The sequence below is a fragment of the Sinohyriopsis cumingii genome, chromosome 3 (assembly GCF_028554795.1).
Source record: "Sinohyriopsis cumingii isolate HCF-2022 chromosome 3, ASM2855479v2, whole genome shotgun sequence".
Classification (NCBI taxonomy): Eukaryota; Metazoa; Mollusca; class Bivalvia; order Unionida; family Unionidae; genus Sinohyriopsis; species Sinohyriopsis cumingii.
Window position 1 is genome coordinate 68,599,036 of NC_142963.1, and position 18,377 is coordinate 68,617,412.

Here is an 18,377-nt window from a genome sequence, read left to right on the forward strand (position 1 = left end):
CTGTACATAAGCATGAGTGTAAGTCTGTACATAAGCATGGATATGAGTTTGTATGTAAGCATGAGTGATGGTTATAAACACTTATTGTATGTATGTTTTTATGCCCCCAATGCCTGCAGCTGGGGCATCTTAGTTTGTTAGCATATTGCTATATATCCATCCCCAATGCAAATCAGCATGATTGTGCAGAAACCACTGAAACTAGACAATTAAAATGTTGCTTGCCTATTTACATTAATATGTGGTTTATCTAATTAGATTTTCAGGCTTTTATAGCAACACTTTAATTTTTGTGTGTATTTTAACTTGTTGGACTTTTTTACCAGCAAAAACTTTTCGAGCAAAATCTTCCTGAAGTAGAAAAAAAGGTTTGGCAGGTGTGTTATTATTCATATGTAAATGGCCAGATTATGTTTTCATGCAATTATTCATATTTTACTCAATTTTGTATGATCTCTTTTGGATTTTTTTCATTTGCAGTGGGCACATTCATGTTTCACTAACACAAATCTGATTTAACTTTTAATTTTGATTTTTGAGTGGCAATATGTTTACACTCTTGATAAGAAAAAAAACCATTTTGTACAAAATGTTAGGGAACAAAAATAATTATGCCTGTTCTATATTATGATATTGAAAAAAATTGTTGTGGATGAAACATTACAGGCTGTACATGTGTTGGAAGGGATTTATAGATCACAAACTGAAACTAATCCCAGATGTACGTAATGGTTATTATTAAAGATATTTTCTGTTAATTCCGTATTCATATAGACATTTGTATTTAGTGTCAGGACCAGTGGAAGCAGACCCTGAGTATCAGCTGATAGTACAGGCCAACAACCTGACAGTGGAGATTGACAATGAAATCAGTAAGTGTGGACAAAGACGGGAGGCCCATCATTCTTCTACCCTTTGCTGTCTACTCAACTTTTTCATGATATCCTGGAAACTTACGATTAGTCAAAGCTCTGACAGAAATATATCTAATGGAAACCCTCAAGGATCTGTTGAAAACTACACAAACAAAAGAAAGAATAGGAGATTCATTAGAATACAAAACAAGAACAGATGGAGGAAAGAAAAGAAAAGAATAAAGGAAATCGAAAGAGGAAAAGAAACTGTGTTAAACCTTTCTAAACGAATTCTAACTAATAGTGATTACATTCTTCTAGGTAAGGGATTAACATATTGTCCTAGAACCAAAGTGCATGATAATATTAATTTAGCAGAATCATTTTTTAAATATACAAGATCGTTAAAATTAAAAGAATTTTTCTCACAATCATGTACATCTTCACAGTATGAAAATAGTTTCCATCTACAAAATAAGCCCTTTTACAATAAAAAAGAATCAACATTTACACCTTCTAGTGGACGTGATATTTATCTCGATTTTTATATTGAAGCAACTAAACAAGAAATTTTAAATAGCAGTCCTAAAAGAAAACATTTTACAAACATATCTAAAGAAGAATTAAATTCTTTACGTAGCTTATCGCAAGATGAAAGCATTATTATTAAAAAAGCGGATAAGTCTAGCACCATAGTAATTATGAATAAGGAGGATTATATTAAAGAAGTGGAAAGACAATTAAATGATGAAGAATATTACACAAAACTTTCCTATATTCCTTCTGAAGATACGAAAGAAAAAATAAGCCAATGTATTAATTTATTCTCTGTACACAACTGTTCTATATATGATGAACTAGATATCTTCCCAAATAAAATACGCACACCTCAGTTTTATATTTTACCAAAAATACATAAAGCTGTTGATAAGTCACTACCTTTAGGATATCCAGGTAGACCCATTATTTCTACATACAACTCAGTTATAAATAATATATCGCAATATATTGATCACATTTTACAACCACTAATGAAATCACTACCTTCATACGTCAAAGATACTTTTGATTTCATTACCAAATTGAAATCTTTACCGAAACTAACGGAAAATTCATTCCTTGTTACACTTGATGTGGTTTCACTCTACACGAATATACCACACAATGATGGTGTCGAAGCGTGTAAATATTATCTGGAAGATAACGAATTTACATATAAACTATCCAAAGAACATATTTGTGATTTGATAAAACTTGTGCTCGAAAATAACTTTTTTCAATTTGGTAATACAAACTATCTCCAAAAAATGGGAACAGCAATGGGTAGTCCTATGGCACCTGCTTATGCATCTTTATTTATGGGAAAATTAGAAAATGATTTTCTAAATAAATGCCTCTTAAAACCGGATGTATGGTTAAGGTTTTTAGACGATATCTTTATGATTTGGAGTTATTCATTAGAAGACCTTTATTACTTTATAGATAGTTTAAACAAATTACATCCAACAATAAAATTTACATTCAATGTCTCTAAAACTAAAGTTTCATTCTTGGACGTTGATGTCATGAAAAATGAAAATAATGAAATTACTACCATGGTTCATGTTAAAAACACGAATATTCATCAATATGTTGAATATTCTTCATGCCATCCTAAATCATGTAAAAATGGGATACCATATAGTCAAGCAAAAAGATACAGAAGAATTATTTCGGATGATGCTGTTTTTAAATCATCTTTGACAGAGTAAGGTCAGCATTTTTTAAATAGAAATTACCCTATTGACATCATTAATACTGCTTTCCAAAAGGTATCTTCTCTTACACAGCTTGAATCTTTACAATATAAAATCAAAAATAGAAATGAAGATATCATTCCTTTTGTTATTGAATATAATCCAAGTTTGCCTAATATAGGTAAGATTATCAATAAATATTGGGATTTATTAAACTTATCATGTAAAGCAAGTGTTAAATCGCTACATGAAAGCAAACCCACACTTGCTTATAAAAGGACTAAAAATCTGAAAGATTTCCTAACTAATTCCAAATTAGAAAAACCATCATATAAAATAGGATCATCAACTAAATGTAATAGACCTAGATGTTCACACTGTTCATTTATTAATGAAAATACTTCTTTCTATAGTAATAATACGAAAGAAATTTTTAATATGCGTTGTGACATTAATTGTGCAACATCAAATGTTATTTATTTGATAACGTGCAAAAAATGTGGCATCCAATATGTTGGACAAACCAGTCAACAAATATCTAAACGTATGAACCAACATAGATCAGATATAAAAAATTATATCGATCAATCATTTTCATCTCATGTTGCCGCACATTTTAACAAAAATTCCCATACATTGCAAGATTTCTCCTTCCAACCTATTGTTAAAGCTGATTCTGAAATGGAACGTCTACTAAAGGAAACCTATTGGATTCACCGTCTTAATACGGTATATCCAAAAGGTCTAAATTCAAAAACACTATATGACATTTAGTAATTTTTTATTAATTTTTTATTTTTTTTTTTTTTTTTTTTATTTTTTTTTTTTTATTATGTCCCCTGTTTACAATTAGATATGAATATTTCATATTATTTTACTGTGCAGAAAATCTTAATTGGTAAAAGTATAATCTAATAACATAAAAATATGTTTACTAGTTCTTTAAAAATGAAATTGAATTTGTAATTAATTATCAGTATAACATGATTAATTATTTATAAAATACTTGATAGTAACCGTAATGCACACCATATTTGTATTATATTTTTATTAAATAAATTGAGTTCTGATAACCACTTTCACAGCTATAAAGATTATACTAGTGTATATGTTGATTACATTTATCTTTGTATTTTTTTTTTTTTTTTGTGTAATTTATTTTCTTTTCTTCTAATAAGCGTGTATTATACATAATACTAATGTTACTAAAACTGTTTATCTCTATTTGTTAATAAATGGTATATATATATATATATATACACATACACACACATATATATACATGCATACACACACATACACGTATATATATATATATATATATAATACATGTTTGTGTGGTTTTGTCTGCAGATGATGGGTATCTCTCACATTACACACATTACAAAATACAATTTGATCTTCACTGGCCTTAAACCAAGTAAACTCCTGCACCCAAGAATCATTGAACTCCTGTTTTCTTTCTTTGTCATATTTCCTGTCATAGTCTAGTCTAGTTTTAGCACATTTTGTTGACTTTTCTTTTGCCTTTCACCTTTTGGCTCTAGCTTTATAACAGAATGATCCATCTAGATGCATTCCTGGTAAAATGTATCATAATCATGCATAATGGCTCCAAGGAGACAAGTGATTCATTCAAAACATCAGATGTGGTTATGGTGGGGGGAGCCGTATCCTCCAGACAATGAAATTTATTCTAGTGTAACTAATAAAAGATGTTGAACAAACCAGTGTTGTTATATATATGTAGAGTTATGGCTGGTTTCAGTCTAATCGATACATTTTAGCATACACTATGCAAATATACAGTGCACATGTATATGACTTGCTTGTATAAACATTGCTCAGACAATACATGAACCACTGCCTTTCATGTTATAGGCCACAATTTACTTGGCCATAAACAAGTAACCTTGTAAATGTTGCTCATCTGTAAGAACAAATTTCTGACCTTAGAAATACGGATAGTGGATTTCTGAACCCCTCTGTGTGTGTGTGTTTTTTTTATATCCTTCCTATTGCATGTCTGGAATACAGCCATAAAACTGTACTTGTTTTACTGTAAATTAGTTTATTTTCAGAGTTTTTCATTTTTTATGGCTTTGTGAAAAATGACATTTTTGTTGGTGCACAAATGTGTGGATTAGGGAAGGATTCTATTTCCATAGAAGTATCTTTGTACATTGTTTCTTTAAATTTGTGGCTTACAGAAACCACAGAATCTATGAGAATTGTTACTTCATGAACTTGAGTGAATTTACTGTAGTTAGATATGTTTATTTGTGTGTGAAAATTCCTATACATCATTGCCTTGCAGGACAAGTTTGAACAGGTCAGTATTTGACCAAAAAGATGCTTTTATTTGTTTCTTTTCTGTTTAATTATAGTTTACATGGCCACTGAAAGTCATGTTAATGCTGGGATTTTTTATCTTGTAAAACACACAAAAAATCTACTTTACATTGGCAAAAATATATAAATCAGTTGAATTTTTAAGTGAACTTTTAATATGGGTATTTAGTAAGATTTAGTATTCCATAAATGCACATTTTGATCGGTGTAGTTTGTTGTATTTGATGTATCATACTAATCATAATACTAATTTACTTTTGATGTCTCATTTCAGATGTTATTCACAAATTCTTGAGAGACAAATATTCAAAGAGATTTCCTGAGTTGGAATCCCTTGTTCCCACTCCCATGGAGTATGTTAGGACAGTCAAGGTACAGCCTAATTTGTCACAAGTTTTATCTGTATTGTTTATAAATATTAACACGTTTTTTTAAAGATCAGTTCACATGTTATTTGATTCGGCTTATGTGGGTATGTGAGAAAGATTGCCAGTAGCTTCTTGTGGGTCAGTGGTTCTTTCCGGGGTTTTCCTGGGTTCTTCCTCCACCATTAATACTGGCCACCATGTATAGCCTATTCTGTGCTGAAAAATGACATTAAACCCTACAACAACAACAACAACACATGTTTATTGAACAATGTTGCATAATTCATGTTGTTTGCTTGATGCACTTGACATTATAGGTTGTTAATGAACAGAGCCAGAGTCAGTCATTTTGCAAGAAAAAATAAATGGGAGGAGGGCATTTACTGGAGTAACTTGCCCATATTGGGAAATCTTTACACTTTTTCGTGGGATGGGAGCCCATTTTCATTCCTTGAACACCCCTTTAAAAAAATCCATGCTTGCTTTTGTAATATATGCTAAACCAGGTGAAGTAAGACTGCTTCAAGAGTTGTTTTGTAATTGAAGCATAACATTACTCCATAGGGCTGGCAGCCTGTTTAAACATTTTATTAGCCATGTCAGATTGTATGTTCCTAAGCCCTAATAATTAGGTTGCCATAAAATAGAGAACATAGATCAGTTGATTGTGGAATCTGGTAGAAGAGGACAAGAAATAGAGTAATGTCAATTAAGGTAAATTAAGTAATAACTATTTTTATAAACATTTTTTAAAATTTTTTAAATAAGGTTATTCATGTTAATACATATAAATGTCTGGCAGAAATGTTAGCAGTCATCATCTGCTTCAGTCTTCGTCATCCATTGAAATTCAGTATTTGGGTTTTGTAAACCATCTTCTTCTTCACATTACCTGGCTTAGGTTCACTATTAAAAAGCATTTACCTTTATCTTCTTCTGGCTGATAATTATTTTCTACATTGTTGTATGCTGCTTTAAACGTGTCACAATGTTGAGATGGCCACTTAATAATGGAATTGGCTTCTCACAAATGAAAATAGTAATAATAATAATAATGAAGACTTTGTATAGTGCCTAATCTTTAGAAGTTCAGAGCACTTTACAACATTAGATAACACCTGTAGCATAAAAAAACATATATAATGATATGATTACAAAAAACAAACGCCATGAAAATGGAAAACAAAAACCATGCTGAAAATATTTAAGGTAGGAAACATTATTAGGTCTTTAAGTTTGTTTCTTGCAGTCAAAACAAGTGAGTTTTAAGAGCACTCTTGAATGGGTACAGTGTGTCTTTGTGTCTGAATTCAGTGGGCAATTCATTCCACTTTGCTGGACCCTAGTATGCAAAAGAACGTTGTCCATATGACTTTGTTTTCATAGTGGGAATAGTGAGTATATGATTGTCAAATGAGGAGCGTAAGTATCTTGCTAGTGTGTACACATGGGTGAGGTCAGATAGGTATGTTGGACTGTCATCCATCAGTGAAATGTAACACAGAGAACCAATTTTGTGTTTAATTCTGGATCGAATGGATAGCCAGTGTAGGGTACAGAGCAGCGGGGATGTGTGCTCTGATTGTGGTACTCTAAGTATGATCCAAGCAGCTGTGTTTTGAAGTTTCTGGAGCAGATATTGAGATGAACCAGATAGAATTGAGTTACAATAGTCCAGTTTTGAAAGTAATAATGAATAGACAAGTGTTTTAGTGGCATCAACTGAAAGATATTTGCAAATGAAGCTGATGCGTCTCCGCTTTATGCAGCCTTGCATATGTTCATGACATGTTGGTGCAGTGTGAGAGTACTATCCAGAGTAACACCTAGGTTTCATACTGGCTGTGTGAATTTAATGTTGGTGTTGCTGATATTTATTGTTTGAGGTAAAGGATGTGAATGAGAAATTCTTTGTGTTGTGATCAGAATGGCCTCAGTTTTATCATCATTCATCTGCAGCTTGTTACATGTCATCCATGATTTCACATCAGAAATGCACCTCTCTACACCTTGGGTGGTAGCATCAACTTCATTTGGGTGGCTAGATTTGTATATTTGGGTGTCACAATTGGTGAGACACTGGATGATGATCTATGACACTTGAGAGTGGCCGAGTGTATAGAATGAAGAGAATAGGTCCAAGAACGGACCCCTGTGGAACACCACAACATAGATTAACTGGGTTGGAGTGTATTCCATTTGCAGACACAATTTGTATCCTGTTGACCAAGTAGGACTTGAACCACAGTAAGGCTGTATCATGAATACCAAATACATGTACATGCTGGAGACAGTGAAGTAATATATCATGGTCTATTGTGTTAAATGCTGCAGACAAATCAAGGAGGGTGAGGACTGTAATCTTTCCACTATCCAAAGCATAGAGAAAGTCTTTAACTACTTTTAGAAGAATAGTTTCAGTACTATGGCAAGGGTGATATGCACATTGTACATTGCTAAAAATATACAAGCTGGGATAGAACAACATTTTTTAAGATTTTTTATATGAATGGGAGATTAGAAACTTGGCGGTAGTTCTTTAAATCATTGTGGTCGAGTGTTGGTTTCTTCAGCAGAGGCTTTACAATGGCAGTTTTGAAAAATTATGGGAATTCCCCGGATGAGAGATTGGAATTAATATCATCAGTTAGTGAAGGTAATACTGGATCTAAGCACCTCAAGTAGCAGTGATGTTGGAATTGGATCAAGTTCACATGACTTTGGTACACTCTTCATCACAATTGTATGTACTAAATCCATAGAGACAAGTTCAAATGCTGCTAAATGGTTGCCGCTGAAATTCTGTATCCCAGCTGTATGGTGACGATGAGTCTATTAAAATTTCCATACTCCGGGAGATTCAGAAACTGCTCCAAAAAGAGATTCAGTCAGCTTGTTTTTTCTACATAATGTGGGTGGTATAGGCAAAAAAAATGGACTGACCTTTTTTCCAGTATGAGTGTGGTTTGGACTAGTTCAAAGATGTGTGGTAGAAATTGAAAGTTGTGTGGTTAAGATGTTTGATTATGGAGTTTTGTGTGATGACAGCAATTCTACCGCCATGACAGTCGCGTGAAAACAACTTGATGGAGTAACCAGTGGTTACATATATAGTCTGATCTTTGATAAAATTAACTATTTCTGTGCTCATTTCCAGTGATCCTACTGATTGGGCATTGAATAATGCAATATGCAGAGGTATATCTTGGATAGTTGACACAAAGGTTGACGATTTAATTGGGATTTAAATTAGGTTACCTAAATTAACAGTCAAATTTTTAAGTTGTTAAGCCAAACTTGGCATAAAGGAGATAACTGGAATTCTTCCTGTTCTGCATGAGCCAGGTTTGAAACATTTCTTTTTTCGATTTTTGTTTACGTTTAAGTAATGATGAATGTAGTCCCAGTTCATTTAGTCCAGAGCACAATGTAGTGTGGAGCGCTAAGGAGTGGTCATTTAAAGCAATTAATGAGGGTCCATCTTAGCATAAACTGGTTGATTGGTATCAGTTGATGGCAGTTTGTTCAACAACAAAGGACGTTGTAGCAGTGGAGCCAGACAGCTGAGAAAAAGTCTAATTGTTCTTGTTTCCAAAGTAAGGAGATGAAGAAACACATATGAACTGAACAGCCAATGCATGATTTGTGGCATAAAACATGGTAAATACATGTGATTAGAAAGTGCACTAGTTGCAACATTATGATTCATTTGTTGCCAGATGGCAACCATAACACATTTTTAGTATATGCATGTACATTTATTTATGCATTGAAATGTGCTACATATCATGACTGTTGTTTAAGAGTTTGATGCTCTTCATGGTGGCCCAGAGTGGCTGAGTGGTCTAAAGCACTCACCATTTTGGATCACTGCATTTTCACCTCTGTCTGTGTGGGTTTGAGTCTTGGGCTTGGCTAACATGGGTACGTGAGAAAGTTTACCAGTAGCTTCTCATGGGTTGGCGGTTCTTCCAGGGTTCTTCCTCCACCAGTTAATCTGGCTGCCATGTATATCTTATCTTGTACTAAACATGGTGTTAAACCCTACAACAACACCAACAACAACTGCTCTTCATGACTTGTATAAGTATTTACTGCTCTTCATGATTTGTGTAAGTTTCGTGACTTGTGTAAGAGTTTACTGATCTTTATAACTTGTATAAACATTTGCTGCTCTTCATGACTTTATAAATGTTTACTATCTTCATGACTTGTATAAGAGTTTACTGCTCTTCATGACTTGTGTAAAAGTTTACTGCTCTTCAGGACCTGTACAGGTGTTTACTGCTCTTCAGGACTTGTGTAAAAGTTTACTGCTCTTCAGGACCTGTACAGGTGTTTACTGCTCTTCAGGACTTGTGTAAAAGTTTACTGCTCTTCAGGACCTGTACAGGTGTTTACTGCTCTTCATGAATTGTATAAGAGTGTGCTGCACTTCATGATTTTTATAGAGTTTACTTCTTTTCCTGACTTGTATAAGAGCTTGCAGCTCTTCATGGCTGATGTGTAAGAGTGCTACACATGACTTGTGTAAGAGTTTGCAAGAATTTATTACTGTTGTTTAAGAATTTGCTACAATTGATGGCTGTTGGGTAAGAGTGCTACAATTCATTACTTGTGTAACAGTTTTCTACAGTTTATTACTGTTGTGTAAGAGTTTGCTACAGTTGATGACTGTTGTGGAAGAGTTTGCTACAATTCATGACTATTGTGTAAGAGTTTGCTACATTTGATGACTGTTGTGTAAGAGTTTGCTACAATTCATGACTTGTGTAAGAGTTTGCTACAATTCATGACTTGAGTAAGAGTTTGCAAATCCTGTCTGTTGTATAAACGTTGCTATGCATCATGACTTGTACAAGAGTTGCTACACATCATGACTGTTGTACAAGAGTTGCTACACACCATGACTGTTTGATCAAGAGTTGTTACACATCATGGCTGTTGTACAAGAGTTGCTACACACCATGACTGTTTGATAAAGAGTTATGACACATCATGGCTGTTGTACAAGAGTTGCTGCACATCATGAATGTTGTACAAAAGTTGCTACACATCATGACCGTTTGATCAAGAGTTGCTACACATCATGGCTGTTGTAAAAGAGCTGCTACACATCCTGACAGTTCTACAAGAATTTGCTACAGATTGTGACTTTTGTACTTCTCAGATTATATAGTATTGTATTACATCTCATGATATTAAATTTAAAAAATCTCACGTTTTGACAGGAATTGGGCAACAGTATACTAGAGAACAGCAAAAACAACGAGATTCTTCAGGAGATTTTGACACCAGCAACAATAATGGTTGTCAGTGTCACAGCCTCAACCACTCAGGGGTAAGTGGGCTGGATTATGGATTCTTAAATATCACTCTTTGTATTTTTCCACCATGTTTGCATATGTGACACATGTCTAACACATGATTAAAGTATCATAAATATAATTCTATGTATAGCATTCAAAATTGATTCATGACAAATACAACTGTTTTGTAGCTGAAAAATTTAACTATTTTTCCACAAAAAATGAAAACATACTGTAAATATCAATAAATTGGTAACAAGACTACTCAGAAATTTCTGTACATTACTTACTGACAGAAACTAATGAAATACCAGTACTGTGAAAAATTACCGTGGTACGTACGAAAGAAAACAAATACAGTGGCAAAGTGCACACCTGTCCTTGACAGTGTACAGATATTGAAAAGTATTTTATTAAAACACATGAATTCAGGATGAATATCAGTACTTTGATTTAAACAGTTTACCAGTTTATTCAAGTACCATTCCTTACATTTTTCACTGTAGTTATCTATTCTTATTTGTCGGATGTCTTTTTATTTTCTTTTTTTAGAACAGAATTGACAGGTGAAGAAATGAAGATTGTGAGTGAAGCTTGTGATATGGTATGTACCTTTAAATACCTTCTTAGTCCTGGAATTAATGATTGACTATTTAGGGTCCTAGCTTCGTATTCTATGGTGAATCTACATTTTCCTTGTCCAGATAAAAGTTTGGGCAATTTATGTGCTAATGGCTCACTGTCCTGAATGAATCAATATAAAAAATGGGTTTTTTTTGACCTTTTAAATAGTTTCAATTCTATCAAGAATATTCAGTAAGCCAGGCAGCTAACAGTGTTATCCTTAAAACACAGAAAAGCCACATCTGACACCGTCACATAGAATGTCCATTTAAAAATAAACTCTGCTGACTATTTGTTTTTACTACTTCTAGCAAATGGACAAAATCACTCTAAATATGATTGCTATTCTGTATGGAAACTTTTGTTTTCATGGAATGATATTTCAAAGGGCCTTACATTCTCTTTGTGAAAATTAAAATGTTTTAATTTTTAAAAAAATGGAAAAGTAGTGGAGTCTTCAAGATATGGCCTCTCTTCTTAGGCTAGAATTGGAAAAATCAGCCAAGCCTGCTTCGAGAATCCTGCATTGAAGGTCTGTTTATTGTCTTTTACCTCAGTTGTGAAGTGTATGACAAAGGCATTAAGCTGGAAAGTACTATCCTGTCACATTGCTAGAAAACACCTGTCAGATGCAAAAACTGAATATAACATTCTAGTGAATCACATGATGCATATATCCTTCCCGTCCGCACCCCCATCCTTCTCAAAATCTAGAATAAATGAATCTATTACCACTTTCTCATCAAACTCACACAATTAGCATCCTTTAAATTTTAATGTGGAATTAATACACTGATAAAACAATTTTAATGTGGAATTAATACACTGATAAAACAATTTTAATGTGGAATTAATACACTGATAAAACAATTTTGAAATTTTTTTTATTGCTCTGATGATACTCAACAGTATTTATCTTTAGCGATGTATACAACTCCGAAATTTTCTTAAAGGGGTTGTGTGCTTCAATTATAATAATGAATATACATAAACTGAACAATATCCAAGTGAAATCTGTGTTTGCAGATTTGTTCACTGTCTGTTGAAAGTGCCCATGACAACAACAGCCATTGAACAGCTCATATCTGAAGAAGATTCTGCAACATTGTGAGAACGCAGAAAAAATTCAGCTTTACCTTGGGACCTATTTTCTTCCTGCTTAGTTCAAATTCATGTTTGCAAATGAGCAATGTGAATTAATATGTTAGGCATCAGTGTTGTCTGTTTAATATTAAGCTGACAAAACATCTTATTATGATCAGGTTAGTGAGGGGAAAAAAATCATACCAACCAAATATTGGGGTAAGAGTTAAAATGACAGAACAAGGACTTGTGCAAAGATCAGTATACTGGAAGCTAAATAGGCTTCCATCCAAAAGTTAATTTATGAAATTGAGTGATGATGTTGTAACTACATTTCCAGCTTGGTATACTGTATTGGAAGTAATATCCTGTACTATATATACTCACATATAAGATTAGTCAAACTGCAAACAACAAAGATCCTGATCTGCCATAGCATAATGCAACTGCAGATCAGTGTCTGTGTTGTTTATTCTGCTGATTATTCCTAACAAGCTGCACAGACCCACATCTGCGGGTGTATTATGCAATGGCAGATTTGGGTCTGTGTAGTTTGCAGTTGGACTCATAAGTGAGTATAGATGGTATTTTCATGCCACTTGGATGAAGTCAGATTTAGAGTGAAAAATAGTTGTTAATTAATTATCATAAATGTTCAGTACAGTAAACAATAATAAAGGAAGTTTATCTCTCACATAGTTTGTTACACTAACTTGTTCTTTACTATATATCTGATCATTAGGTATGTAGGATGTCAACATATGGATTTATTAGCACTCATCAATTTTAAAACTTAATGGACAGAAATAGAAGAATTTAAGAACAACTCATTGCTACTCAATTACAGATGTTTTATCAGTTCTTGAAGATAAATCTCTGCCTTGATCTTGTGCTGTGCAGAATATGTGCTGGTATTGTCAAGGCAGATAGTGAATTAACGTAATAGTTAGAACTACAGTATCCCTTTTAATACTGCATACACACTGAAGTTAATGCTTGTGGAGAGATGTTTCTACAGATAGATTTGTTAAAGTCAACATCAGTGTTAGAAGATTTTATGGAAAATTCTGTTGGATGTGGGTTCTTATAGAATTTTATTTGTTCATTCTACTGGTTATGGACCAGAACAGCTTAAGGGATGGCCTGTTGTTTGTCAATATCAGGGGCCTTGAGTGGCCGAGTGGTCTAAAGTGCTCTCCATTATGGATCACTGCCATCTCACCTCTGCATGGGTTCGAGCCAAGTCTTGGATTTGGCCAATGTGGGTATATGAGAAAACTTGCCAGTAGCTTCTCTTGGGTCGGTGGTTTTTTTCCAGGTTTTTCTTCCACCATAAATACTGGCCACCAATTATAGCCTATCTTGTGCTGAAAAATAGCATTAAGCCCTACAACAACAACAACAACTGAAGGACCCATGAGAAGCTACTGGCAAGTTTTTTCACATACCCACATTGGCCATATCCGAGGCTTGAACCCACGCAGACAGAGGTGAGATGGCAGTGATCCGTAACGGAGAGTGCTTTAGACCTCTGGACCCCGGCTCCTTCAGTAGCTAATTTGAAAATCATGTTGCTGAAGAATATCAAAAATGGTTTCAACACTTAGAAGTTAAAAAGAAGAAATGGTCTTAACATCTTGAATTCCTGCAAATTCTTTGGATGGTAGAGCATCAGTCCCTTTGAAGGACTCTTGTTGAGACGGTACATATGAAAGTAATAAAATTCTAAAATCCCAAAAATGGATGATTACTCTTACATACAGCAATTTCTTCCTGAGACAGCTCTTACTGGATGATCCATGCACTATTTTTTTTTACTCTGATATCTTTTTAGGCTGTTGACTTAAACCTGTACAAGATGAAGATATTTGAGTATGTGGAATCCAGAATGTCCTTCATAGCCCCTAATATTTCTATAATTGTGGGAGCCTCAGTCGCTGCCAAATTAATGGGTATGTGTCTTGTTGAATTTTAACAGAAATCCATTTATATTTTGAATTAAGCATTTTCACTTCTGCTAAGCTCCACCACCACCCAGACACACCATCCCTCACAAAAGCATTTTCATCCCCACCACCACCACCAATATCAATATCCATTTGTGGGGTTAACATTCTTTAACTGTTGCGTGTTTTTGACCAATGGTTGTGTGGAAATTCTTGAATTAGAGAGATTAACTTAAAAACTTGAATTTCCACCCAAAATTGGTTTTAACCTTGACACATGTCCTTGAATTTATTGAAAAGCTCCTTGAAATTCACCAGATTTTCCTTGTTTTTATACAAAACTTTAAAATTTAATATCAGGAATAAATTCCTGTTCATATTGCATGGCTGGTTCTTTTCCAGTGGTAAAATGCCCCAACCATATGCAATAATTTATCCTCCCATTAGGTTGAACAAGTAGATTCTCCAACCTGAGATCGCCCCTTGTCCAACTTGCACTTATCTTTTTGTAAATGTGATTCTTCTATTGGTAGGCCACAATTACTTTGAAAGACCACCTACTGTAAATACTGGTTTATAGTTGAAATCTACTGCTCTTGAAAATGAAAAGAATTTTTTTAAAATTATTTGTAAAACTACTAAATACTGTATTTGTACTTGTTCTATAAGCACATTTGAGAAGCCAACCAAAACAAGTCTTCTGGGACCATAAATGTTCCACCAATATGTCAGCTAGTGCAGTGATGCATGGCAGAGCAAATAGGAGTAGTGCTGTAAAAAAATGCCATTTGTATTAAAGCAAGTAAAGATATGGCCATTGCTTTACCCTTGTATATGTTCATGCTTGGTTCATATATTGTTTTGACTTTAAAATCATGGTTTACCTTGATTGTGAAAACCACCAATATTGATACTCCTTGAATTTAAAGTTATCCAAGGTCACTGGACATGAAATATGAAAATTGTATTTATTTTACATTTATAATTGCAACCTTAGTTTGGTCTTTGGAGATCAGCCATTTTTTTTTGCTCAGTTTTTCTCACTTGCATTAACAAATAACACAACTTTGGTATTATTTTATGGTGGGAATAACATTTTGATAGTGAAATTTTTGTACTCAGAATAAGATTTTGTTACAGGTTTTGAAAGTCATATACAATAGGTTTGATTCACTATTTCATATAACTCTTGTTAATTTAGTTTTACAGATGCTCATAATTCAAGATTCATTTCATGTACACATTAGCTCATAGTTGCTAACAAGTTGATGATGACTTTAAATTCATCTCTTATTTTATTGTCGTACAGTCAGACCAGTTGTAACAGTCACAATTACTTGGCAGTTAACTGTTCACAGCAGCTATTATAATTTCCCTCTGGTAAATTTCCTGTATAAATATTCTGTATGTAGTGATCACCGGCCATCAGTGGTCAGGTGTTTCCTAACCAAATAGTGGTCTTTCACTGCATTAAGTGATCACTGGCACATATCTACAGTGACTGTTCAGTCTATTAAACTATGTTTTTGCTTTATGAGGACGGCATTGTTTAGATACAGGAATAGTTTTTGCCTTTCCCATGGGTGGTCATTATTAACAGGTTTGCTTGTATATCCTTTTTTATCTGGAAGGATTATCTAACCTAAGAAATTGCCATTTTTAACTTTACTTTAGATGGGTTATTGCCACTTTTACTTTTAATCTAGATGGTTTATCTTCCATAACAAATTTCCATTTTTATCTTTAACTTAAATGAGCTATCTTCCTAAACAGATTTCCATTTTTACCTTTATTTTAGATGGGTTATCTTCCTTAAGTGGTTGCTATTTTTATCATTAATTTAGATGGGTTATCTTCCTAAACAGTTAGAGTTTGCCATTTTTACCTTTAATTTAGATGGGTTATCTTTCTAAAGTGGTTTTATTTTTATCTTTAATTTAGATGGGTTATCTTCCTAAAGAGTTTGCCAGTTTTACCTTTATTTTAGATGGGTTATCTTCTAAAATAGATTGTCATCTTTAACTTTATTTTAGATGGGTTATCTTCCTTAAGTGGTTGCCATTTTTAACTTTAATTTAGATGGGTTATCTTCCTAAAGAGTTTTGCCATACTTACCTTTACCATTTTTACTTATTATTACTAAGCACTGTATAGTCAGTATTGAACCTATATGCCATGAAACATTTTATATACATTGCACATGCACACATTTGTTTTTGTTGGTATCAGTTTTTGTGGATTTGTAAAATAATAATACATTTTCATTGGTGTTTAAATTTGTCGATTGAGAGACAGGTCCTTTTTATTTCCACTTAAGGACGTTTGTTTTTAGGAGTCTTTAAGATCATGGTTTGTAACAACAATGAGATGGGTACCCATAAAAAATAAAGAATTCACTGTTATCAATGATTTTTAAAATAATACATATTGTATGTACTTGCTTATAAGCTGAGTCCAACTACAAACATTATAGACCCTGATCTGCCATGGTTTAATGCACTGGTGGATCAGGGTCAGTGCTGTTGTTTTACTGACAACTCCTAACAAACTACAAAGACCCCAATCTGATAGTGCATTATGCAATGGCAGATCTGGGTCTCCACAGTTTTCAGTTGGACTCAACTTATTAGTAAGTATATAAGGTAACATTTTTTAAATTCTTTTTGTAGGTGTTGCTGGTGGTCTAACTGACTTGTCCAAAATGCCAGCATGTAACATCATGTTACTAGGATCACAGAAAAAGACCTTGTCAGGTTTCTCCACTGTTGCCATCTTACCTCACACAGGCCTCATTTACTATAGTGATATAGTGCAGAAAACACCACTGGTAAGATTTTTTTTGTATGCAATTTTTTTTTCTCTCCATCAACCTTTGTGGCTACATGCACAGTTATAAATGTACATTTATCTGGAGGAATTCTGTTTTTCTCTTGAATACATTTCCTGATCACATTAACATTAATAATTAATAAATATAAAAATATAAACCCAGCTACCTCCCGAATCCAGCCCTCAAGAAAGGTGACAGTTTATTTCCTTTCTGAATTTTAGAATAACTCTTGCCCATTGTCTCACCTTGCCACTGGCAGGTGGCATTAGTTTATAAGCTTTCAATGTGAACTGACAATACATCATTCACATTGTCTCCAGAAATCTTTTGGAAACTTGTGCTAATTTCATTCCTTATTTTGAGGATTTTTGTATTTATGGATATATTAAAGATTAATCTACTGATGTTATACATTTTTTTTTTATCTTGATCATAATTATGTGACTTTTTTCACTTACGTGGACATAGTTTCTGTGATCTCCGGTTCTGCATGGCAACATTATAATAGGATATGCTGTAGTTCTTGTTTTTTGTACACTATTTAATTTGACACCCCTTGTGTCATGGGAGTTTATGGCATTTGTTAATGCAGTCAAGTATTAATATTATTCTTTTTTCTTTACTTTGTCATACCAGAATAAACATGAGAACAATATGTGTTAAATGCCACAAGTGACTCTCTTGACTCGAGTCACGCTTGTACAGAGTGGACATCATCTGCTGCTTGGTCAGAGAATACATGATCTAGAATACTGCAAAAAGACAGGGAGAGACATGGAAAATCGAAAATGGAAAATACTGATATCTTGAGCATTCATGCTAATACATAGTCTTTGGCCAATTTTTCCTTCCCAAATATACAGTTTACTTTACCTATGGCAACAGTTACATCTGGGCAAATGGAGATAACTGACTTCTCCTCAACTGTCAGTACTGTCCCATCTCGGAACTTAGAGGTGAGTTGCTTAATACAGCAAGAGTTGATTAGTTCTTGCAAATTTTTCTCAGTCCTTTTGTCTTCTGTTTTAGCTGATAATTTTGACACTTCTGTGGAGCGTCCCCCTAATTCTAGGCAGTGTCCAAGCATGGCCTTCTGACCTGTAAGTGGGGGTGCATGGGATTGATGCATCATATGCATGAGCCATGCCATTTAACTGCACCTCACTTTGATGCCGTATCAGCTGCCAACTATATTATCCATCCATCCGGTTCAAGATCCATACCTTTCAGTGAACGTATGGTGTCCATAGCATATTGCTTTATGCCTCATCATGT

The 18,377-nt window shown here is 33.8% G+C and overlaps 1 protein-coding gene across 1 annotated transcript in view; it reads left to right on the plus strand.

Moving 5' to 3' along the window:
- The window catches only part of LOC149803039 (U4/U6 small nuclear ribonucleoprotein Prp31-like), a 45,883-nt gene that overhangs the window by 10,083 nt on the left and 17,423 nt on the right, over positions 1-18,377 (plus strand). Inside the window, exons 4-9 of the mRNA XM_089952594.1 lie at positions 789-872; positions 5,217-5,314; positions 10,542-10,651; positions 11,172-11,223; positions 14,161-14,278; positions 16,942-17,099. Coding sequence (XP_089808720.1) covers positions 789-872; positions 5,217-5,314; positions 10,542-10,651; positions 11,172-11,223; positions 14,161-14,278; positions 16,942-17,099 — 620 coding nt within the window. The remainder of the gene's footprint in view (positions 1-788; positions 873-5,216; positions 5,315-10,541; positions 10,652-11,171; positions 11,224-14,160; positions 14,279-16,941; positions 17,100-18,377) is intronic.